This window comes from Syngnathus leptorhynchus, chromosome 7 (assembly GCF_054491065.1).
Source record: "Syngnathus leptorhynchus isolate UIUO chromosome 7, UIUO_Slep, whole genome shotgun sequence".
Lineage (NCBI taxonomy): Eukaryota > Metazoa > Chordata > Actinopteri > Syngnathiformes > Syngnathidae > Syngnathus > Syngnathus leptorhynchus.
In genome coordinates, this window is record NC_141201.1 from 2,076,150 (window position 1) to 2,100,437 (window position 24,288).

At 46.3% G+C, this 24,288-nt stretch overlaps 3 protein-coding genes and 1 non-coding gene across 5 annotated transcripts in view; 1 reads left to right on the plus strand and 3 right to left on the minus strand.

Annotated features, from left to right (window-relative positions):
- Window positions 1–12,042, minus strand: part of ryr1b (ryanodine receptor 1b (skeletal)) — a 42,590-nt gene extending 30,548 nt beyond the window's left edge. Inside the window, exons 1-3 of the mRNA XM_085916325.1 lie at window positions 11,954–12,042; window positions 3,878–4,232; window positions 2,743–2,816 (exon numbers count right to left, since the gene is read on the minus strand). Of these exons, the coding sequence (XP_085772451.1) occupies window positions 2,743–2,790 (48 nt within the window). The 5' untranslated portion in view covers window positions 2,791–2,816; window positions 3,878–4,232; window positions 11,954–12,042. The remainder of the gene's footprint in view (window positions 1–2,742; window positions 2,817–3,877; window positions 4,233–11,953) is intronic.
- On the plus strand, window positions 5,842–13,732 carry rasgrp4 (RAS guanyl releasing protein 4). The gene is made up of 17 exons (XM_085916328.1): window positions 5,842–6,143; window positions 8,258–8,445; window positions 8,743–8,854; window positions 8,992–9,054; window positions 9,156–9,281; window positions 9,589–9,730; window positions 9,899–10,072; window positions 10,153–10,269; window positions 10,340–10,615; window positions 10,710–10,790; window positions 11,075–11,179; window positions 11,360–11,469; window positions 11,555–11,705; window positions 11,776–11,812; window positions 12,210–12,341; window positions 12,430–12,617; window positions 12,690–13,732. The coding sequence occupies exons 1-17, from the start codon at window positions 6,127–6,129 to the stop codon at window positions 12,801–12,803; spliced, it is 2,133 nt and encodes a 710-aa protein (XP_085772454.1). The 5' UTR covers window positions 5,842–6,126; the 3' UTR covers window positions 12,804–13,732.
- On the minus strand, window positions 13,306–23,890 carry hnrnpul1 (heterogeneous nuclear ribonucleoprotein U-like 1). Of its 2 annotated transcripts, none has more exons than XM_085916326.1 (16): window positions 23,523–23,890; window positions 22,798–23,060; window positions 22,065–22,586; window positions 21,622–21,835; window positions 20,939–21,012; window positions 20,701–20,840; window positions 20,475–20,574; window positions 20,293–20,405; window positions 19,962–20,225; window positions 18,400–18,522; window positions 18,209–18,337; window positions 15,940–16,108; window positions 14,662–14,913; window positions 14,427–14,581; window positions 14,090–14,341; window positions 13,306–13,904 (listed from the first exon to the last, which is right to left on the minus strand). In XM_085916326.1, the coding sequence occupies exons 2-16, from the start codon at window positions 23,021–23,023 to the stop codon at window positions 13,788–13,790; spliced, it is 2,850 nt and encodes a 949-aa protein (XP_085772452.1). In that variant the 5' UTR covers window positions 23,024–23,060; window positions 23,523–23,890; the 3' UTR covers window positions 13,306–13,787. The 2 variants fall into 2 exon arrangements, with proteins under 2 accessions (XP_085772452.1, XP_085772453.1); XM_085916327.1 differs by lacking the exon at window positions 23,523–23,890 and adding an exon at window positions 23,273–23,509.
- LOC147054040 (small nucleolar RNA SNORA50) lies at window positions 21,163–21,303 on the minus strand. The gene has a single exon (XR_015066796.1). It is a non-coding gene; the product is annotated as a small nucleolar RNA SNORA50 (small nucleolar RNA).
- Window positions 23,891–24,288: the final 398 nt, after the last annotated feature.

The following is a 24,288-nucleotide window of genomic DNA, read 5'->3' on the forward strand; positions in this document are numbered from 1 at the left end:
TTTCTCCCCCATTTCTGCTGAAATGCTTTCAGACCTTGAAATTTGGGGAAAATGGAAAGTGACTCAGACGGGTGACCTCCTAAAAACCCAGGCCTTTGCCAAACGGTGTCCCCTCGCAAGCACCTGATCATCTCTCCTTCCTCAGCCCCAAAATGTCTTGCTCGCTCAATCGTTGGGAATTATTTTGCACATCGGCACACTCGCTCGCCTTCCCGTCGCGCGAACGTTATCCAGGTTGGAAGCTAGCGCGGAGGCCGCGCAAATTTTGCCACTTAACTCAGCGCTTTATTAATAGAGACCTTGCCTTCCGCATTTGAAGGTTGACCCTTTGCAGCCAGCCAAACACACGCCCTGATTATTTGATCATCTCGCCACGTTCCGAGGAGTCGAGACATATCTGAGTCAAGGTCAGGATGTCACCTTTGTAACATACTCTGACAATTGTTTTTCCTCTTAGTGTGGAAAATTGTTTCGTCTATCAACAATCTTTCGGGATTTTAAAAATCCTTACGTGTCTTACTCCAACTTCTGCTGGATGGACTCAAACACGTGGAGCACGCGGGAGACAATTTGATGAACTGACATCTAAAGCCATGTAAAGCCCTCAAATGGTGTAACAAGCCGGCGCCACGCGCGGGTAAGCTATGCCGAGTTGTCACGACGCACAACGGGCTCCTCACTCTTAACATAAACACCAACGTCGAGCTCCAGTAGTCCATAAAAAGTTGGAATTTTACAGGCATGTCGCTGTTCTGTATTTACAGACAAAGAATGGCTGGGCCAAAAATCAATCAAGCATTTTTCCTGCTAGCTTCATGCTAATGTTAGCATCTCTCTAGGTATGCTGCTAAGTGACTATTCAAATCCTGAAGCTAACAAACAAAGGACGGAGGCGTTATCATCGGTGGAGCTAGAGTGGGGGGGCTGTGGGGGGAGGCCTCTGCCCCCCGAAAGAAAAAATCCTAGCGCCGCCAGTGTTTATCTCTTGGCGACATTCACAATTATTTCCGGCTCACTTTTCCCAAATCAAATCTGAAAGGCATTTCTTTTTAACAGCAGTTTGCAATTATACAAATGAAACCATTTTGGGGGAAACGGCTTGCAGTATATTTGGGGCTTAAATAATGAACAAACAATTTAAAGATGGCTGGTTCCTGCAGTGGTGCCTCAATTGTGTGGCCTGCAAAAAAGCATTGAAAAATCCACAACGCAACCGAAACAATTTGAAAATGACTCAGCGGGGGAGCTGGATGCTTTCTGCTCTCTCGATCTTTCTTTGCGCCATCGGCTCTTCGCCTGCGCTCGGGGGCTCGAGCCCTTCGCTCCGTTCTGACTATTTTGGGCGGCTGCACCTGTCGAGATCACGTTGCCTTCTTCTGCTGACCGGCAGATACTTGGGCGCTAGCTTCTGAGTAGACAGCAACACATTTTAGAAGCAGAGCAGGACAAGCAATCAACTCAAATGGACGGCAATTGACCAGGAGGCCAATCAATCGATCTGTAAAAATCCACGACTAGCTAGCTCTAGCGGGATGGCTCAGCAATTAGCTCTCAGCCTGATGTCAGACAAGAGAGGCCCACCTGTTCAATGTGTAAATAAACACAACAGGTGGGGCGCGTATCTCTCTGGATGTGTTCGTCCGCCGGGCTCAACACTTATGGAGGCCCGCTTTGCCAGCAAAATCCTTCGGATCAAGGCAGCATCCGGGTCGGAGTCAAATGATTTTCGTTTTGAAAATATAGTCACGTAAAGATGCAAAGTGATGAAGATAAAAAGTGAGGGAGAGAAGCCAAGATGAAAATGCAGAGATGGATTTGTTGGAATATTATTCATATTCAAGTCACATAATGATTTTTTTTTAAAAGGCATTTCTATGGAAAAAAAAAATTTGATTTGTTCAGAGGAAAAACCAGTACGTCCCAAAAGATGCTAAGCAAGTAGGCCAATGGCTGCTCTGGCTTCTCCCTCCAGGGTGCACACTTATAGTGACACACTATAAAAAGCAGCTTCAATTATAGCCTGAAACTCAAATACAACTTGAACGTGTCTTTCTCGGCCATGAGAGGCGCAAACGGTGACACAGCTTTTATATTCAATAGAAGAAGAAGCACGGCTAGCGTTTACAAAATGGCTAATGACTCCATTTTGCCAAATATTGCCCACTTCATAGAAACATGTGATGGGGATTGAAGTAAAGCGGAGCAGTGGGATGAGTTCAGTGTCCTGACTTTGTGGTCATTGAACGCATCATCCTCACCGTGCCATTGATGTCCATCACTTATTAAAAATTCATAATAAACCTTTGGAGAACCGAGCAGTGAAATACTTGAATGGACAGGTCTTGCTTCCATCCATTACAGTCCATATCAAAAGTCTACACACCCCTGGAGAAATGTGTCACGGCCCGATGTAAACAAGGATGAACTTTTTGTGCAAATGAATTTCCCCAGAAAAAAAACTAAATATCAACCAGCAACTTTTTTGTTTTTCTGTAACTGAGCAACATCTGGACAGCTCCCAGCAACACTTGAGTTCCCTTTCCTTGGGTAAAAATAGATAACTGTGCTAACAGATGCACTGACCACTGTGTGATGAGATTTTTTTTTTTTTTTTTTTTGGAGGGGGTGCAATGAGAATTCAGCTTCCATATGCTGCCCTGTCAATCAAATCCAAACCAGTCTTGATGACCAATTTAACTGGGTCAATATTAACTCCATTTTACACTTCTTCTGCGGACTCACCGTTCGCAGGAACTGGATCTCCTCCTCTCCCTCGCCCCCTTCCGCCATCCTTCAGTGCGCGTTAGTGGCACCACCTCCAAAAGACAAGACAAGATCCTTTAGTTGACTTTGCGTGATTTCCTCGTCTCCCCCCCCTCTCTCTCTCTCTCTCTCTCTCGGTTTCTCTCGGTGTGAGAGCGTGTGGCTGTGCTGGAGGACAGCACCCGTCCGGGTCGACTCTCAACAGTGTGAGAGAGGGAGGAAGAGAGGGAGGAAGGGAGGGAGGGAGGGAGGGAAGGAGGGGCAGCCACCTTGCCATGCCACCATGTTTGTAGAAGGAGTGCCACTCCTTCACGCTGACACATACTCCTCCCTCCCCTCCTTCGTCATGTCTGAAGCTAAAAAAGGATTGGGGAGGGGGCTGTACGTGTCCACCACCACACTCAGAAACTCAATTTCCTTTTTATAGCCTTTCAACTGAATCTTTTTTAATTCCTGTAATCCTCAGTGAAAGTAGGCTGGTTAGTGATCAGCAATATTTGATCAATTGCAATTCCACAATGGAATTTTTATTTTCTGCATGAACTTAAAATAAATCTTGTGGTTGAATAAATGAATGGAAATGATTTTGTTGATCCAATTCACCATTAATCTGGAGAAATATCATAAAAATACCCATTAACATTAATAATTAAGACCCAAAATCCCTTTACAGCATCCAAATGGCTTGCTGGTCATTTAATTGATGTTACACATGGATTGAGGACTCAAACAATCCAGGTTAAAATGACAAATTATTATTAGAACAGTTAAGTCATATCATTTAAACATACTTTTTTTTTTTTAACACAAATGACCACTTTCCTAATAGTTATGGCTTTTGGCGCCATCTTGTGGTATTAAAGAATTTTTTTTTTATTATTGGTGGGATATTTCCAAATGTAAAACATGGACTTTGGCTCAGTACAGGTTGTGGGAAACACTGGAATTTACCCAAATGATTTCGGGGGAGCTGGATCTGCATGCAGATGCAGCACACGCTCCCACACATTGACGTTCTTACCTGCTCAGCATCCATGTGGCTGGCATCCGTCAGTCATCCCCTCCTCTCCTCCTTCGCCCACATGCACGCACGCACGCACATTGGCCTTCTTACCTGCTCGGCATCCATGTGGCGTCCGTCATCCTCTCCTCCATCGCCCACTGCGGCAGGTAAGGGACAAAACCGCCGCCTGCCGCCGGCAGGACGTAGACAAGCAACCACTCGGTGACGCGCCACAGAAGACAACCACGCGAGGTGCATTATGGGAATTGAAGTCCCCGGCGCAGCTCCGAGCGTGACTGCATTTTCGCCCAAGTCATGACTTGGCGTCTGCTTGTGGTGCAGTTGCGTTATTGCGCCGGTAGATGGCGACATTGTGTTATATTCGGTCTCAGTGGAGGGATTGCGCTCTTTCTATGCAGCCGGGAAGATGCGGCGGAGGAAAGATGGAAATACTTGTCATGGCCACCTAACAAATAAAAACAACAAACAAATGAAAATGAGTCGAAAATATAAGAAATACATGAGCGGAAAAGGTCCATAGCTGACAAATAGTGTCAGACTACCGAGGTTATGCACCACCTAAAACAGGACGAAGCACTTCCTTCTGGTTCAGGTCACCGGTGGAGCAAAATCACTATCAAATCTTGTATAAATAATCAACAAAATGCACTGAACCAGCAAAAAGTGAATCGCAATACAAAAAAAAAAAAAAGACTTAATTCACTTGACAGTTTGTGCTACTTTAAAGCAATTTAAATGAGCTTTTCTTCAGAGTCTCCTTCAATAGCATGATGTGATTTTGTATGCACGGACTGTAGGAGGCCTGCTCACTCGCCCGCTCTGCCCTGCCCTGCCCTGCATCTTTGCCTGCAGCTTCTCGATGCCATATCGCCCCTCCGTGCCAAGCCAGGCAGCTTAGCTTCCTGCGGCAAAAAAAAAAAAAAAAAGAGGCCACCTCTGCACACTCGGGGTGCATTAATGTCCTCCTCGTGTTCAAACAAGGATGCCATTGAGCTGCCCCTGTCCAGCTGCACGGCCACATTCACAAGTGCAAACACTACGTGGCCTGTCTGCTCCCTTGCCACACGAAGAAAGAAGACATCAGGAGCGGCAACCTGATATGGGTATCGTCTCAAATCAGGGTTCCTGGAAACCCGCGAGCCCTAGCTTGATTCCGGCATGATAACTGATCAACATTTTTTTTTTTTTTTTAATCACAGACGCAAGTAAACCCTGATCATGAACTCAATGATTATTTTTTTTTCCACCTATTCTGACCCTGCCCTCATTTTTTCCTAGCAAATCAGGCGTTCTTGATAACAATACAAAAAATAATCATATGAAAAAATTACTGTTACTCATTATTTTGTACAAACAAATGAGTGGTGTTCAAGTTTTCATGAAACGTTGATATGTAAACATGTTGACTAAACTTGTTAAGCAGTGAACCTCACCAGACACTGTTCAAGTCAATAAAGAAAACGCTTGCATGTAAATACAAAATAAAGAAATGAAGCAAAACTTGTTTTGTTTTGTTTTTCCCACCAATTGCAACTTTGCCAAGTCTGACAACGTCAATTTAAATGTAACTTCACCACGACTAAGCGACTTTGGTGACATGATTTTTTTTCAGTAATGTGACAAAAAAAAAAAGGTCACTCCAAACATTTTGTGTGGGGTGAATAAAAGTTGCACGATGGAGACAGCTGGCCCATGCAAGCGGACTTTTTCTATTTCCACGATTTCCTATGGGAAGTGGCTCAAACAAGGCAGCAGAGGCTGCTTCCTGGGGTACACTGATGATTGTTCATCACCCCCCCTCCTCACCCCCTCTTTACTGGCCTAGCTGCCTGCAGCTCTCCTCCTTCCTATACAAGCGCTGCATGTGTGCACCATTCTCTCTCTGTGGCCTCACCCCTCCCCCTTGCACACACACACACACACACACACACACACACACACAGGCAGAGAAACTGATGCAAGTTCCCCTATCTGCCAGAGCCAGTTCCTCCATTTGAGATGCTGACTTGTTTATGTAGACGCGACAAGTGATTTTTTTTTTTCGTTCCCCCCCCCAACCCCCAGCTCTGCGTTTGGCCGCACCGGTGCTCGGCCTTCTTTCTGCCTCGATGACAGGTGCATGAAGTCTGCCTCTCAGCGCACATGCTCCAAGAGGGGCTTGACTGACTTTCGGGGGTGAGGTGAGGGGGTGGGCGCTTTTGTGGATGGCCGGAAGGTGAAGATTTCGAAGAGGACGACGAAGAAGAAGAAGGAGAAGGGGTCAAGTATGGAGCTGTAGGTACGCCGTGCTCAGATGCTGGGCAGGAGGAGGAGGAGGCCGCGGAGAGAAAGAAGCCGCAATGAACAAGACCAAGAGGTAACGCAAACAAAAAGTGCATTCAAACAAGTCCGTGTGTGTGTGTGTGTGTGTGTGTGTGTGTGTGTGTGTGTGTGTGTGTGTGTGTGTGTGTGTGTGTGTGTGTGTGTGTGTGTGTGTGTGTTAGAGGTTTTGAGGTCACCACTCATACGGTGCATAGCATTGTGGTTAAAATAAAGTGTTCATTTGTTTGGGGAGTTTTATGTTTGCATCAGAAGTTTGAGTGTTGTGGTGCAAGTGTAGTAGCAGGTGATGACAGGTGACAGGCACACACACACACACACACACACACAACTAATTTATCTGACCTGCATATCAGTATAGTTCAACATTCAACAGTCTCCTGAGCTTACCTTGGCGATTTAAAAATATAATGACAATCTTGTTGCAATTTACTCAACAAATCGAGCAGTTCGCTGTGAAATTGAGGCCTGTTTGATTCAATAAGAAGCTTTTCTACTGTATAAATGGCAAAAGCTGGATACGCTGATAGAAGTAAGGTTCAAGGTGACTTCTGCCATCTAGTGGAAGAGCGTATAATTGACGCCCATTAATTGCGGGGGATCGGGACCGGGCTGACCTCCAAATGGCAAAAATCTGCGTATTGAAAAAGAATTTATTTTTAAATTTGGCTTTCTCTATAATGACCACCATGAGAATTACAGTAGCATAGTAGGTCTAAGTGTTCATGACAAGAACTCTATGCTATGAACATATAAACAATGCACCTATATGGAAAATGACTACATAAAAGTGAAATACAACTGAACTTGAAGTTTTTGATGTTGCTACAGGAAATGCTTCAGGACTTTTGCGGCCAGAGCAGTTCCGAGCGCAGCTCTTATCAAATGGCGCGATCGACACGCCACGACGCGTGACACGTCGGGCTGCAAAAAAAAATTAAATCATGCTGTGCCAGTTTCAATACTGTCAGCGGGTGCTGCTAAAAAAAAATATCTTTTTCATGTAAGAGCATTTGTTCATTTATTCTCGGCCTTTAAATGGGCTTTAATTAATCAATTACGGACAGAAAGAGTGAATTTGCATATCGCTCGGCCTGTGTGGAGCCGGGAGACGAAGGGGGGGGGGGGGGGCGTCGGGTGGGCTTGCTGTTGCCAGGAGTCCTGACAAAGATGGGAAGAAAAAAAAGGGGGGTTTCCAAAGAGGAAGCAGTTTTCCGACTTGAGTAGCGTGCGGGGGGGATGAAGAAAGTCAGTGAGGAAAAGGTGAACGACTTGAATTAATTCTTGAGATATCTCTCACCTGCTGTTTATGTGTGACGAGGGGGAAATACCCCCAAAAACATGTCAAGAAAAAAAAATAATATATGAGTCACAAAGCGAAAAGGTCAAAAAGGACGACCGTTGTAAATTGACTTTTGAAATATGGATTCATCCGATTTCACTTCCAGTTTGAAGTTCACGGTCAAATCATAAAGATAATGACAGTACATATCAACTGTTTTAGCCTATGGGGCTGCTAGCTTAATGCTAGCACTAATTAGCCTCCATGTTGAAGCAACAGATTTGTGAGTTTATTCGACGTCAATTAGGACAATATATTGACCTATTCTTCTTTTTAGGCTTCATTTTGATGTCGATGATTTTGAATTCATCGGATAGTGGTGTAATTGCAGATTATTATTCAGTGACTTGGTTGTTGTGCCCCTGTTGTTCCGCGAGTAGAAATATGAATGTAGTCATCATTGGACCGATTTTTTATTTTTTTTTTTCACTACTTGTGTAAGCGCTGGAGTGTGTGCGTGCGTATATAAGAGAAGGGGATGTAGGTCTGGCCATTCAGGGAACTTGTCGTCATTTCTCTGAACTCGCAGCGTTTCCTGGTAATGTCACAATATTAGTTGGCAGCAGTACGGTTGCACACATGCGCCCCACACACACACACACACACACACACACACACACATTTCTACACATCATACACAACACGCTGCAGCCACACAAAAACAAACAAACCAAATCACATTACAATTTTTGGGGGGGACTAAATCAGCGCCTTCCTTTCTCATTCAATTTCATTCTCCAATTTTTGAGATCCCAAATTTGAAGCACTTGTTAAATGTGACTTATCTGCGGCCTACTTTTTGTTCTCAGGAAGCCCAACTGTGAAAGTACCGGCGCGCTGAAGAGCAGGAAGTCGCCGCGGCAGAAAGTGCCGCACAGACGCAACACATGTCCCAATCCGCAGGACATCAGCCGGGCCCTGCAGGGACCCTCGCCGGCCCCCAGCGCCAGCGCCGCCAGCCTGGATGAGCTCATTCTCCGCTGCCTTGGCTGCTTCGGTCAGTCGAGCACATCTCATCGCCAACCTGCTTATGCAAATGAGGGCCAGTACAGGGAGGGGGGGGGCACACAATGGGGCTTTTTGTTCTGCCAAGGGATTAGCGGGGAGGGGGGGTCTCAAAGTTTTGGGCTCCAGGGACCATGTGATCAGCGAAAGGCGATAGGAATGACGCTGCATTGCCACAAAAAAAAAAAGATATCATTTAGTTCCCCCCCCTCCCTGCTTGGACTGTTTGATGAATTGCCATAATACCGCTTCCTTGGCGGAGGTAACGCTAAATCTACGTGTTGCGCAGATTCGGAGGGGAAGCTGTGCAGCCAGCGAGGGTCCCACATGGTCCACATGACGCTGATGATGCACAGTTGGGTGGTCTCGTCGCAGACCTTCGCTCAGAAGCTCCTGGCCTTATATCCTGGTGCTCACGTGGCGGCGGTCAAATTGATTGAAATAACACACGTGACTTTTTCACAACCAGGCTGGACTGCAGGTCAAAAATATTCCAGAATAAATAGGAAGGAACATGTTCTCCTTGACTATCTCTCACGTATAAGGACAGCCCCCCCGACAAGGGAGGCCTGAGGCGGGGTCAAGTATGCCACCTGGTCAGGTGAGTGACAACTCACTCCAATCCTGACAGAACCGGTTTTTTTCTCCCGCCCTGTTTTTGTGCTTACTAAACACGCTTTGCTGTCGCGCCCCGGTGGCTAGGACCTGGATCGGCCAGTTCCCCGCCGTGTTTGAGGCTGACCCCCTTCTGGAGCAGACCATGGGGGACCTGTGGGCGTTGGTGCGATCGGACGGGGAGGAGGCGCAGATCATCGACACGTCGTGCCCGTGAGATTTTCTTTTTCTTTTTTTTTTCAACGACTTGGCTTCCGCACAAACCTGTTTTTAAAGGAACACTCACACCCTGACTTGCCCCTTTCGGATTGGATTTGAAACGTCCCCAGATTAATGTCGTAAAAAAAAAGAAATAGAATAAAAAGTGCTACATGTTTACACACTTGTCGGGCTCATGGAGGACTAATCATTATATTAACTCGAAATCACTTTAACGGACACCAAAAGTAGCTTCTGCCCTGTAGTTTTTTAACTAAATGGGTTTTTAGAACTAAATGGGTCTTTTTTTTTTCCCCCCCAGAAGCCCCCACGTGAACGTGTCCCAGGCCCCCTCGCCCTCGGTGAAGAAACGGAAGGTGTCACTCATCTTTGACCACATGGAGCCCGACGAGATGGCCGAGCACCTCAGCTACTTGGAGTTCAAAAACTTCTGCAACGTTTCGGTCAGACTCAAAAGACATACACTTGCTGCTAATTGGAATTCTTGATAGCGTGTTGAATTGACTCCATTTTAAAAAAGGTATAAAAATATGTGTCTGCAAGGATTTGATGTGAAATTTTCTTGCCCGCTTTTTTTCCCCCAACATGTGTGACGGCTGTGGATTGGTCAGTTCCTGGACTACCGCAGCTACGTTGTGCGCGGTTCGGTGCGGGACAACCCGGCGCTGGAGCGCTCGGTCATGATGTGCAACGGCGTTTCCCAGTGGGTCCAGCTCATGATCCTCGGAAGGCATACAGCCCAGCAGAGGGCGCAAGTCTTCACCAAGTTCATTCACGTCGCTCAGGTGGGCGACATTTTGAGCTTTTTCCTTTTCCCTGCGTTCTAAAAAAATCATTTCACAACACGATCCGTTTGTATGCGCAGAGACTCCGAGTTCTGCAGAACTTTAACACCTTGATGGCTGTCACCGGAGGCCTCTGCCACAGCGCCATCTCCCGGCTAAAAGACACGTACAACCTTCTGCCTCCTGACGTCACCAAGGTACACCGACGGGCAAAAGTCGAAACAATTCCGATTCTTTTCTGAGCACCTTCCGCCATGACGTCATCAGGCACTGAGCGAGATGACGGAGCTCCTTTCATCGCGCAGCAACTACAGCAACTACCGCCGTCTATACAGCGAGTGCTCCGGCTTCAAGGTTCCCATCCTGGGGGTGCACCTCAAAGACCTGATCTCCCTCAACGAGGCCTTGCCCGACTACGTGGACGGCGACAAGATCAACCTGAGCAAGCTGCAGCACCTTCACAGCAACATCAACGAGCTCCTGGAACTGCATCGCCTCACGCCGCCGTTCGAAGCCAACAAAGACCTCCTGCATCTTTTGACGGTAGGAGACCCCGGACCTGGTCCTGAACCACCAAGCGGAGCCAGAACCAGACCTCCATGGAGGAATGTCACCAATGATGTCTTTAATGCTTCAGCTCTCTCTAGATCTCTACTACACCGAGGACCAGATCTACGAACTCTCTTACACCAAGGAACCCAAGAACCCCAAGATCCAGGTCAGTCACCAAGTGTGCTATTCAACCTCTGAAATGGATTTCATAGACCTATTCAGCTTTTCCCTCCTCACGGTTGCCCACTCCACAAAAAAAACCCCCGTAACCTCAGTTAATGTGTGAAAACTTCGTTTGGGTTAGCGGTGTGGGCGTGCGAGAAAAGCGAGCAAAGCGCAACCGTCACTCAACCGCATCAAAGTGTCAAGTTGGGGTGTGACCACGCCTATGTGTGTGTGTGTGTGTGTGTGGGTGCGTGTAACTTCTTTTGTTTTATTTTATGACTACAGCCTGTCACTCCAGTGAAACCGCCTGTGGTGGCAGAGTGGGGGTCAGGGGTCACCCCACGCCTAGACCCTGACACCATTTCCAAACACGTCAAACAAATGGTGGATGTGAGTACAACACGAGGAGTGGGATTATTATTTTTTTTTTCAGTGTTTATGTGAGAGTCATTATAAATTTGTGAACGTCACTGACGGGCTCTCATACACACACCCACACTGGATTTTCACTTCCTTATTAACTGGTAGTGCAAAGGAGAAGTTCTCAACACTCTTTGTCGCCCCCTTTAGTCCATTATGAAAAACTACGCCCACAAGCAGGACGGCTACATCCCGCTGGAGGACTTTGAGAACATCGCCGCCAACTTTCCCTTCTCCTTCTGCACGCAGCAAACTGACAGGTGACACTTTTTTCTGGCATATACAAGATCATATCCAAGAATTTGTTATCAAAGCGACATTTTCCAAAACGTCCCTTCTCCTCAGGCATGGTGAAATCAGCCGAGAGGAGATGACATCGTATTTTATGCGCGGGATGTCGGTGTGCGCCAAGCTGGGTTACAACTTTAACGACGTGCACAACTTCCACGAGACCACCTACAAGAGGCCCACCTTCTGCGACACCTGCGGCGGCTTTGTCAGTCTTTAGAATTCACACACAAATAGTATTTGGAATGAAAAATAACGTGGTTTGTATCATGTTGCAGTTGTGGGGCGTCATCAAGCAAGGTTACCATTGTAAAGGTAAGTTGGCAAATCAAAATGGTCAGTAACAGCATGAATCTTTTCCCTCAGACACATTTGCAAAATGGCACTTTTGAGTAGGAGTAATAATGCAAGCTGCAAATGGCTTATTTCATCAATTCAAAGGCAGAATTCACTCACCATTTGTTTGTTGAGGTGAGCTCAAGAAGCATACTCCACACATGAACATGACTTGCGGCGGCCATCTTACTTTTCACCCTGGCAAAGTGTGCACCCCCTTAATTGCAGTAGCTAAATATGTCCAGAGGAGACACACAAAAACGATGGTCAAGACTTCACCGGCAGTTCAACAGATCCCGATTTTGCTGCAAAACCCTGAAAAAAAAAAAGTCCCGAAAGGAAACGTCGAGATGATTAAAGCCGTGTTTCTCGTCAGGTTGCGGGATGAACTGCCACAGACACTGCCGGGATCTGGTGGGGATGGAGTGCTTGAAGAAACATAAAAGCTCCAGCGGCTCCTGCCCGTGCACCCCTGCCGCCGACTCTCGAGTCAAAGGAAGCGTGTGGAGTACGTACCCCCCCTCCCAGGCCACAATTCTGACACCACCATACACCCTAACCCCCCCCCCCCCCCCCCCCGCCCCTCTCCCCTTCAGGTTCTGAGGAAGAGGCCTTCGTGTTCCCCCACGGCAACGACTCCGAACACCCCAAGGGCTGCGCCCCCTTCAGGAAAAGCACAGACTCTGCGGCCCTGTGGGACCGCTCCACTCAGACGGACCCCGGGTTGTGGACCCCCCAGGAGAAGAAGGACCGTAGGCTGTACAACCATACCATTCCAGGCCAGGTGAGACACCAAGATGGCACCTTGATTTCAAGTTAACATGTTAACGTGTGTGTGTGTGTGTGTGTGTGTCAGGCCAACACACTGCCTACACAAAGGAATCGCGGGTGCTCCATGCCCATCTCCTTCCTGCAAGAGAAGCTGGAGGAGCTCCACCTCTGCAAGGAGAAGAGCCGAGAGCCCGATTGACCACCGGGCGACAGGCACATGAACTTTCTCCACCTCCTTTTTTTTTTTTTCCCCTGGTCATGATGTCTCTGGTGCTACGTTTCTTGGGAATATCACGAGCAGTTTCCGGATCCAGGATTGAGTGTGTGGAAGAAAATGAACACTAAAGCAGAATTGCCATTCATTTTTGTGTGTGTGTGTGGGTGTGTTTTAAAATGTGGCAGCTACCACAAAAAAAGCTCAAAGTGTATAAAAGGAAAGATGCATTTTTTTGTTGTTGTCAGTTCTCATGTGTCGGAATCTCATTGCTGTGACGTGTTATTTTGTGACTCCCCACCAAGGATGAAGAATTAAAAGAGAGAAAAATTGCAAACATTTATCTGAAGTACATGAGACTGAACAAAAATGATTTATTCTATAAATCATTTAAAAACTCCAATTTCTAATGAATTCAAACAACTTTTTTTTTATATAGACCAAATTTATTCTCAAATTTTAGTCACAAAGAAAAGCCAACATTGCATTCAGGTGTATACAACTGCATTTATTGTATAAAGACAAGAAACTGATCGTATTTTTCACACTGGTAGAAAAGAAAATTTGCGGGAAATATGGAATATGAACTAGAATGACCACAAGAAGATTTAAAACAACAAAAAGCCTCTACTGAAAAAGTGTCAACGCCTTACTTAATACGATGGCTTCTAAAATGGTGGTATGGTGATGTGTGACTGGAAAAAAAAAAAAAAAAAGTCAACCAAAAGTAAAAAGCATGCTTTTGTCCTCAATCCTCCCCCCACCTAAATTGTTTACTGGTGCGTCTACAAACCAGCTCTTCTCTCATCCGCACAAAGCATTGCAAGGGTTAGCACGGGGCTAGCTAGCATCTATCACCACGCCACGGCTTCATACAAAGATTGATTTAAAAGGAAGGGGGGGAAAAAAAACAAGGTAAGGTGGTGAAGAATAGGGGTGGGGAGGGAGATGTCAGCACACCAAAGGGAGCTACTGGGAGCCGGAAGACGAGCCTTGGCTGCCCTGTCCAGGGTAGCCTCCGTATTGGCTGTAATACTGGTTCCATTGGCTCTGGTTCTGGTAGTACTGCTGCCACTGCTGAGCGTACTGTGGCCACACACACAGATATAAAAATAAAAAAATAAAAAAAAATAATGCAGTTGAGGATTTCTAGATTGACATTTTTTGCACTTCTTTGCTATGGCATGACAGCCATCATTAAAAATGTCAACTAAAAAGAAATCGACCTTTCTGTTGATTCACGATGGTGAAAGAAAGAAACTTTTGTTTACCTGCTGATACTGCTGGTTGTAGCTCTGCTGCTGCTGTTGTTGTTGTTGCTGCTGCTGCTGCTGAGGGGGTGCCTGATGTTGTTGCGGAGGGGCCTGATGCTGCTGAGCGGGGGGCTGGTGGTGGCCGTACGACTGGGCGCTGACGGCCGGCTGGTTGTAGCTCTGGCTGTAGCCTGGGTACTGACTGTAGTTGCCGTAGTAGTTCTGGTTATAGCCGCCCTGGTTGTAGCCGCCCTGGTTGTAGCCGTGGCCCTGCCGGAAGAGTGCGACGTGAGAAGAACGTCAACGTATTTCCTTGACATCATTTACAAATCCGGCCTGACCGAGATGGGCTTACCTGGTTGTAGCCGCCTTTGTTGTAAGGAACTGGCCGGTTGTAGCTACTCCCTGAGGACTGTCCGCGGTATCCAGAGCGGGAGTCGGAGCCGCCGTCACGGTAGCTGCTACCGTTGTTGCCCCAGCGGCTCTGACCGTAGCCTCCCCGATTGTAGCCTGCGCAAAGTTTACGTTACAGATGTGCATTCATAAGAATGTGAGAAAAAAAAAAAAAGAATTAAAAGCTGAGCTGGTACCTCTGTATCCACCCGAGTCTCCACCGCGGCTCTGGTAGCCCCCGCGGGGTGAGTCTCGGTTGTCGTAGCGCGGAAAGCTTCCGCGGCCACGATAGCCGCCCTGTCGGTTGTCGTAGCGTTTGTCGGGCGGGGGCCCTGCCTTGCGCCCCTCGTCGTTGTACTGCTTTAGCAGCTTCTCGGCATCTTCGCGCTCCTGCTCGACATAGGTGACCCCCTCCAGGAAGTCGCAGGGTTCGGGCAAGGTGAAGTTGGCTTTAGGTGGGGTAGAGAGAGCGAGAGAGAGAGAGAGAGAGAGGGGAGAGGGATGCGGTGACGACCGGAGCAGCCACACCGCCATAGGACAAAAAAACAAAGGGGAGACAAATTAGTGTCACGCAGAAGAGGCGGGAAGCGCATAAAGATCAAGTGACAGGGAGCAAACGTTTCCTCCGTGGAGGCAACATTTGTGGAAACAGACACAGGAGGGAGGGGAGGGGGGAGGGGAGGGGGGAGGGGGGGGGGGGGGGTGTTAGGAAAGAGCGCCGCAAACTAAGGAGGGCAACTGGACACAAATCAACATGTTCAAGTCATTCCCTTTATCGGGACTGCAAGTAATAATGCCCCAAAAGGTGTTTGAAGTTGCCGATCAACCAACTTAGGTTAAACTAGCTCTCCGCTGAGCAACGATTGGCACCTGGTCAAAATGTGTTTTCCTAGCTTCTACGTATCGCCTTGTGTGAAGCGCTGTGCAAATCAAGGACGGTCCTGATTTTAAAGTAGAAGGATAAGATTCGACCTGAAAAAGAAAGTGAAACGATTCAATTCAGTTCAACTCGGCGGGCATTACCATTTGATTCAATTTGGCGCGGCTCCGTTTGAGATATTTTTCAAGTAATTTTCATTTTCATTGTAAATTGCCTTTTATTTATTTATTTATTTATTTATTTATATTTGTTACAACATTCGTGTACGTGGGAGGAAAAAAAGTGTATTGGCAGTAGGATTTACTACAAGTGAAACTTTGTTGGGATAAGGGCACCCCCTCAGTTTGCAAGGCAGGAAGGAGGCAAAAAGAGGGAACATTGGGGGGAAAAAAATTATAATCACGACTTAAAAAATAAATATGTCCAGTTCTGATAACTTGATGGGGAAGGGAGGGGAAGAGAAGCAAGTGGGGACGCAAAAGGGGGGGGGGGGGGGGGGGTTCATCTTCCAAGTTTGATTTTTACACAGAAAAAAAAAAAAAAAGAAAAAAAAGTAGATCTGGTGTTTTGTTGCTTGTATCCACAGCGGTCCTACCTTTCATTTCTAACACAGCATGATCGGGCACATCCTTCCCCTGCTCATTGGTTTGCTTTAAAGTTCGCTCTTTAAAATCCTCGTCCGTGGGACAAATTACAATAGCCTTGCGTTGAAAACCCTCAAAAGGACGCATTTTTCGTCTCCTTGCTGATCCATATACATTTGTCTAGCAATGGCGACAAGAAAGAGGTAGAAGCTTGTTTGTTATTGTTTTACTTGCAAAGGCGTTCCGCTGGAATGGGAAGCTGGAACCCTGCAATCATCAAGTGACACAGGTTTGTTTGGCTGGGATGAAGCTACGCGTTAGCTCGGTTGCTAGAGGGCGCATCGCTCACAACGCTCACAACGCTTACCTGCCGTGTCTGCTGCCCAACGTTTGCTGCGGACCAACGAGGGGAAGGGGGGGACCCATTAAGTAATTGGTACTCATTTCAACAAAACCGTACGGTGATTTTTAGCCATGTTAGTGAGCTAAGCAAAGTTAAAAGGTGGGGAAGAAAAAAAAAACAACTGAAAACGAGAACCCGTCTGTTAGCATGCTAACTAGCTATTTCAACTGGCAGCACAGGGGAGCTAACTGCTTAGCATGTCGGGTGTAGTTAGCATGTCTGACTTGCAGATCTTAGGCGTATGGATCAAACGTTCAAACATTGCATTATTAGCATTTAGATTTAAACAGTCGAGGAAAAAAATAAAAAGCAAGGTAAAAGAATTGTGCTACATTCAGGGTCCCGACATAAAACATGTAATGAACTAGCTTGCGGATTAGCATTTGAATGTATCGTCACGCCTTCCATATGAATAGCCGAGCAATGTTTCTCGTAATGTGTCAGCAACTTTGGTACAAATTTGTCTTACACCAACACCAAAAAAAAGTACTGTATTGTATGAAAAAAGACACCTAACTAATTTTTATGCACAAAAAAAAAAAAAAACGGGTAACCGCGTCTCAAACTGACAATGCTATTTTTCAGAATAAGGTCACACGTTACGCCTTTTACGCGACGTTACAAACGCGCCAACACGATGTCTGCTGGTTCAAACAAATCGATTTCAGCGCATGATCGGGCAACGATTCTTCATCATTTAACTTCGGTTCAACAAGTGGAAATTCCTAACAGACGAGAAAACATCCAGATAAATCCGCAACGCGTTGTCATCATCAAACCCAAGCGTTCAAATTTTGTAACTTGCGGTTGTTCCTTATTCAATATCAGTCTTCTTAATGTAGACCATTACCACTACACTCCACATATGTCAAGAAGTAAACATCTCACATATTTATGACGTTCAACAGGCTTTTTTTTTTTGGCAACGCTTCGGTGGCTAACGGCAGGATTGCTTCAGCGAAAACGCCCTTTCGTGCAATAAGTGCGCAAATGAGTCCAAATTTGGGAAACACCCGTGTTAGTAAATATAAAAGAGCAAAGCAGCAATGAATGGTCGTAATTACGAGAGATGCCAACGTCAGTCCCAAAGTAAATCAAACGCCTGGCTCGGTGTTTCGTGAAACTCAACGAGAAATACACAACTGGTTCTGGCGTTGGGCCCCCCGCCCCTGACACCTACCTGAACTTACCTGTTTTGTTTCCAAGGAGCTCTCATCTTACTAGACATGACAACACAGATACAACTTACCTGCAAATACTCACATCTCCATGGCAACGTCGCTATCTGACCCTACCTACCTTTGCCCCCCAAAAAACTAAAGCCCTGAAAATGTCAACCCTGTTAGTCGCTACTTACCTTGGGGGGGGGGGGTCAATTAATTAAAACACACACTCAATAGTTCCGTGTATCTCACTTGTAGTTAACAAAACAGCTTTTAAAGTGAAAAAGCTCTCTCTTAGGAATTAGCAACAGAAGGTGTTTTTCTTACTCACCAGCATCAGAGCTTACTTGTTTCTCAACATCGTTACAAAGTCACGGTCTACTTGTACATTGTCGCAGTTCACAAGACAAACAGTATATTGTTTTATGACAGTGCAAAATAGAGAAATTATATGTGTATATATATATATATGTGTGTATAGATAGCGAGGGATGACAACATGGAGTAAAATATTCCGTCACTTTTGATTACAATACAAGACAAGCAAAGTGACAAAAGAGGGTGAGATTCAATGCGGCTTCTACTACTTCTACAATACACAGAGCCCCCCTGAAAAATAAATAGATAGTCCATTAGAGAGAGTAATCAATGAGTGACGGTGCTGAGCGCTTTTTTTTTTTTAAGTGTGCGCGCGAGCGACTGCCGCTACGCTACCTGGTCCAGGATGTAGTTGCGTCTCTTGCGCGCGGCGATCTCGATCAGGCGGTTGAGACACTGCGTGGCCTGTTGGATCAGAATGTCCCAGCGCCCGGCGTAGTTCCTCTGGCGTCGCAGGCCCATCATCTGCACGACACGGACACGTGTTAGGAAAAATAGGAGGATCATTTAAAAAAAAATGAACTCACCTTCATCTTGTCCATGATGGCGTTGGTGCCCAGGATGTTGTACTTCTTCTCGGGGTTGGTCTCTGCATGCTTGATAGCCCAGGTGGTCTTTCCGCAGGCGGGCAGGCCCACCATCATCAGAATCTGAAAGCAACCACAGGCAAAGTAGGAGTCAGCATCTTTGCGTTGTAATCATTTAAGAGAAGAAGGCAACCAAATAATCAGTTGTTTTGTTACCTGAGTGTAACTGAGAGATATTAAAACACATTTCTTACATGTTAAAAAAAAATATATAATTCATTTTAATGTGATCAAATATCTACGGTGTTTCGGGTCATTTTGGACCCGTATATATTTACTTCAAGAAAAGGGCAAAGGGCAGGGTCTCACTGGCATTGTGGCTGTGGATGGAGTGCTTGAGGCAGGACTGGCTGCTGAGGGGGAAGGTGATGCTGATCTTCTTCTGGTTGCTATGGATGGCGTGCTCGGTGACCACTGAAGCTGTCTGACCAAGTCTGCAGCAGCTGGGTCTCGGGGCACCCGTTCCCGTTGCTCGATGAGCGGCTGGACGAGGGAATTCCCGAGCTCATCGAGAAACATTCTCCGCTTGGTGTTTTGGGTTGAATTCCAGCTTTGGTGAATATGGGTCCACAACACAAATGCATTGTATGCAGACACGTGGAGGATGTTGTAAAACACAACCATTGGCCATCTCCTGGTCATTCGCTGGCAAGTGTAGGTGGCAGTCAGCTTGTCCACTCCTCCTTTGTTTTTGTTGTAGTCCAGGATGATGGACTTTTTGTCTCTTCCTGATGACACAGCAGCATCTTTGTGAAGAGTGGACATCAGTATCACATTCCGTGATTTTTTTTGGGACAATATGAAACCAAAGTGGTGGTATCTGTGAAAACTAATTTGGAGGAAAGTGGAGCCCGGTCCTTCACCAGCAACATTTCAGCGGGGTCATTTTGATGATGTTTGCAGCAGCTGTCCTTCCATGCACATCAGGAGGAACTGTGCTCCAACGTACCGTGCCACATTTGGATTGGAATGATTCAGCAGGAGCAGCTTCAGCACCAGTGACCTCCTCTTCAGACTGATCAATTGTGTCTGTTTCTTCCAATTGGTACTCCACATCATCTCCGCCCTCAGAGGCCTGCTCATCTCCATCGCTAAAATCCTGTGCGTCCTCTCCCTCATTTGCAGCAAACGTGATCCAAAGCTTCATTTACAGTCAATCTTCTCCTCATTGTTGCAGCCTGTGAAATTGGAGAGGTGTACTCTTCAAGTCACCACTTCTTCACTCAAATGGCTTGACATGCCTGGACATGTCTCCCTTTGTTTGTTCTTGCAAAAAGGCAAAGAGAAAAGCCCCTAAATGAAGCTCAAGTGGTTGGAGGAAGAGGCTGTTGGTTGATTGTGTATATTTTGTTTAAATGGAAGTCCCTGACAAAGTCAAAATGTTTCAAGGCAAAAAAAAAAATGTATGAAGTACTTTTATGCATGCTAAAACTCCAAACGGGTCAGTAGTGATCCTAACACAAATGAACTTGACGGCCTGAAAATCAAGTTCAAGTCCATACCTCGCATTCGCCTTTGCTGGCAGGTCCCTTGGTGCCTCTGACTTTGTCCTCCAGGGCCACGCTGTGGATGTAGGTGTAGCCGCTGGGCGGCGGGAAGTAAGGCTGCTTCTGTCCAAAGTTGAACTCCACGGCGCAGTTCTTCACCAACACGTGAGGGAAGAGCGCACGGCCCGCCAAAGCCTCCTTGGTGGTTTTGAAGGCGACGCCGAGCTCAACGCCGTTCTTGGAGAATCCCATCTCCACTTCTTCGCCTTGTTCAAAGTCCTGCCGACATCACAGGCGGGCGTTAGCGTTTTGGACAAACCTGCTGAGTTGAGTTTCAAGGTCTTACGATGTAGCAGCCGATGACATCATTTTCCCCAAATCTTTCCCCGTAGTCGGAAAATTTACACTCGGTTGCTTTCTTTCCCGTTCCGCCGAAGCCATAGGAAAAGGGCTCCTCTCCTATGAGAAGAATCAAGGGAAGTTGGTATGAGGAGGTCTTCTTATTTTGCACCCCATAAATGTGCTCACCAAGCTGAGTGCTGCAGTGGTTGAGGGACCATCCGATCCGGACGACGTGCGGGTCCGGCTCTGAACTGGGAAGGTGCTTGACTGGAATTTCCTCATTGATCTGAAGAAAAAAAAAAAATTTTTTGTGTATCCGGTCGCTCCGGATATTTGTAGGTACGAATGCAACAATTGTGTACCCGAATGTAAACGTGACCAATTCAGATTTTTTGATGGTTTCCAAAAATACCTTCATCTCGTAGCACACGCGGCCACAAGTGACCCCGTGGGTGGCACGCGCTCCCGCCCACAGGTAGGCAAAGCCCTCAATGGTCAGCGGGTAGCCGCTGTAGCGATCCCGGGACACTTTGAAGTGCAGATCGCAGTTGTCTGGAAATCAATGGAAATTGGACATCCACAGTTAGCATAACCTTAAAAAAAAAAAAAAAAAAAGAGTGTACATAACCAGAGCCCAACTTTCCACTTACATGTGTCGATAGTAACAAGAGTGTCATCAATGTTCTCTTCCTCGTCTTCTGCCGGTGGCTGTGGCGTCCGTGATCTTCAAAATAGAACCAATCAGACATTTAAAAAAAAAATATATATATATAAATTATTTAATGGCTGCCCAGCACTTTCAGAGCAAGCGAGACAGATTGTAGTATGAGCAGTAAACAGTCAGCTGGTTGAAAAACAATTAGACTGGATATGAAGCTGTAGCTTGCTTTAAAGGAGCCACTTGGAGAACAGCCATGAGGCTCCAGTTATGAACAAGCCTACTTTTTTTGCTTTAGCACTGATGCTTGGCCCGAGTTGTCACGGGTTGGACCAAACGGGTTCAAAGACAGTGCGAAAAACCCGTAAAACAAAAACTATACTAGACAGAAACATCTTAGCTTGTGTTCAAACTCTTCAAATGATGGACCTACTGTAAATTCCTGCATTTAATGCCCACCCCCTCAAAATAAAACTTTAAATCTATTTAAAAAAATTGTGGACATAATAATGGGCCTTGTGAACTTTCACACAACAAGTGACAAGCAACAAGTGTCCCTTTACGGGAATAACGGGCCGATAAATGAGGGTACAATGCAATACCATTTTTTTTAAAGGAGCGTCACTACTGGTTCAACGGATTGAAGCTCCCTTTGGACAATTAATGAACGCATACCTCTTTTCCTCGCGATGCTCGTAGTAGCTGTAGCCCCTGTTGTCCTCGTGCGGTCGCTTTCGGCCGTACTGCCCGCTTCTCTCGGACTCCATCTTCACCTCCTCTGCCGAACCGTCGCCATCTTGTTCACGTTTGGGCTCAGAGCCACGGCTCTCTGACCCATCATCACCTGCCGCCTCTGGTGTGTCCTCAACTTTGATGTCTTCTTTAGTTTCTGTGATGAACGACAAAGATTTCATTTGGTCAGCCTGTGGTCCAATCAGGATCGACGGTCGGAATTGGTGCCATATGTTGACATCACAACTGAGAAACCGAGAACTTTCAGACTACACAATGACGACGATACTTCCTCAATGAATAAATAATAATAACAACGTCTACATCTTTTTATTTGTCAAATTTGATACAATCCCGAATGAGTCTGGAATTGAATTGTCACGAACCTTGTTTGATCTTGATGTCTTTTTCCTCATGCGGTTCAAAATGGACTTCCGCCTCATTGACGGCAGCGGCTTGGGGAAGATCGGCGTCTCTGCTGAGGTCCGCGTCTGCACTGAAGTCAGCGTCTGCGCTAAAGTCGGCATCTGCGCTGAGGTCTTCCGCAGCATCTGCGCTGAGGTCCTGCGCAGCATCTGCGCTGAGGTCCTGCGCGCGGAGTTCCGGCGCGCTGAGGTCTTGCGCGCTGAGGTCTTGCGCGCTGAGGTCTTGCGCGCTGAGGTCCCGAGCGCTGAGGTCCCGAGCGCTGAGGTCCCGAGCGCTGAGATCCCGAGCGCTGAGATCTTGTGCGCTGAGGTCCTGAGCGCTGAGATCTGGCGCACTGTGGCCGGAGTCGGATGCCGGCTGACTCTCGTACGGCTCAGACTCTATCTCGGGTTTGACCTCCTCTTCCTCGTAGTAGCCGCCCGAATCTCTGCCTTCGTCTTCCTCAAGCAATGCATCGCCGTCACCTTCGGCAAAATCCTCACCTGTAAATACCCAAAGGGGAAAAAAAAGCATTAGACTTTGACGGCTTTGCTGCTCGACAATGAAACAGGTCAATATTTGTAGTGGAATACAGCAAAGAAACACAAACAAAGCATTTAGCATGAAAATGGCTTTTCGTAATTGGCAAATGGTGAACATACATGGTGAGACCTAATATTTAGATTGAATGAAAACTCAAAATCTGTGGTTTACCTTGCTGCTCATCCATGTCATCATCGACTTCGTAGCCCTCCCCGCCATCGCCATCGTCACCCTGGTCCTCGTCCCTTCCGTCCGGCGACTCGGCGAGGGCTTCCTCTTCCAGCGCAGCCTTAAGCCGCTCCACAAGATCCGCCTTTCGGCCACTGGCGTCCAGGCCGCGACGCTGGAGCTCGTCTTTCAGCTCGTTCACTTTCAATTTCTTCACGTCGAAACTCATCGTGTTATTTGGTGCGAGTGAGCGTGCTGTACAAAATCTGTAAGGAAAATGCGCCGGTGTGAGACTGGAAAGTTTGCGACGTCGAGTTGAGTTCAACTTACAAGGACGCTATGCGACAAGCGCCATAAGCGGAGCGTTAGGCTAATATTAGCCATTCAGCTACATAGATACATTTATTTAAAAAATAATAATAATAAACGTTACACAGAGGGGCTACATTCGTATTAATCACCTATTTATAACGCTTACCAAATAAAATACACATGTATTTGAAAACTACGCTTTTGCCGTTTTCGTTATCTCGCCTTCGATGTTAGCTTAGCATAAGGGCCAATCATGCGGTGCAGTGCGCGGGAGTTGAAACGTTGCCACTTGAAAAGCGCAATAAGCGTAATAAACATGCATTGACTTAATGTGCAGGTTGTGCACCCAAGGTACGGTTGACGTGGGGAATAACTAAAGTTACACGGCAAACTGTGGAATTCCAGTCAGGGCCTACCTTATTCGACGCGGGTCTCGCGGGCAAATAAAAGCGCCGTAGACGAAAAGGGAAACGACTGCCCTCTAGCGCCCTCCCCAGCTTCCTCAAACTACCGGAAGTTGTCTTTCGACCAATTTCCATTAAGTTATTATTTTTGAAGGATTTTATAATGTTGACTTTTTAAACAATTTGTAGTAGCAGATTGGTGTAGTTTAACACAGAATTGTGGAAAAAAAAATACAGTACTTGGTGACAACAGCATGGTGACTGATTAAGGTCACGTGCATTAAAAGGAAGTGACGTAAATACTTAAAGAAAGCTGGGTAATGTAGTTAAAGGGAATGCCCGCCAACAGTCGCCATGTTGCTTGGGTTAAAAAAAACAAAAACGGATACAATGCCGTAGTACCCCTTACCGCACAATTAAAACGTTTATACAACAATTACCTCAACCACTGTCAGTAAAACACAATTTCCACAATTCAGGAAGAATAAATTACTTAAAATAATTTTGAGGGACACCAGTGATTAAGTTCTGGGTTGTAATCTCAGTTTTGACCTTTGGTTTTGACCCCAAAAATTGAACACCTGCAGAGAAAGCCCGTCAAAAACATTTTTTTTCTGCTTTGGTGACATCAACATTAAAAACATAATTACTATACAAACACAACTATGTACAATTTTTTTTTACAAAGGACAAAGATGTATGATGTTTTGAATTGTTCAATTATTCTGTCCACAGCTTTAGCTTTGCTGTGTTTACATAACTATTCAGAGTAGTTGAG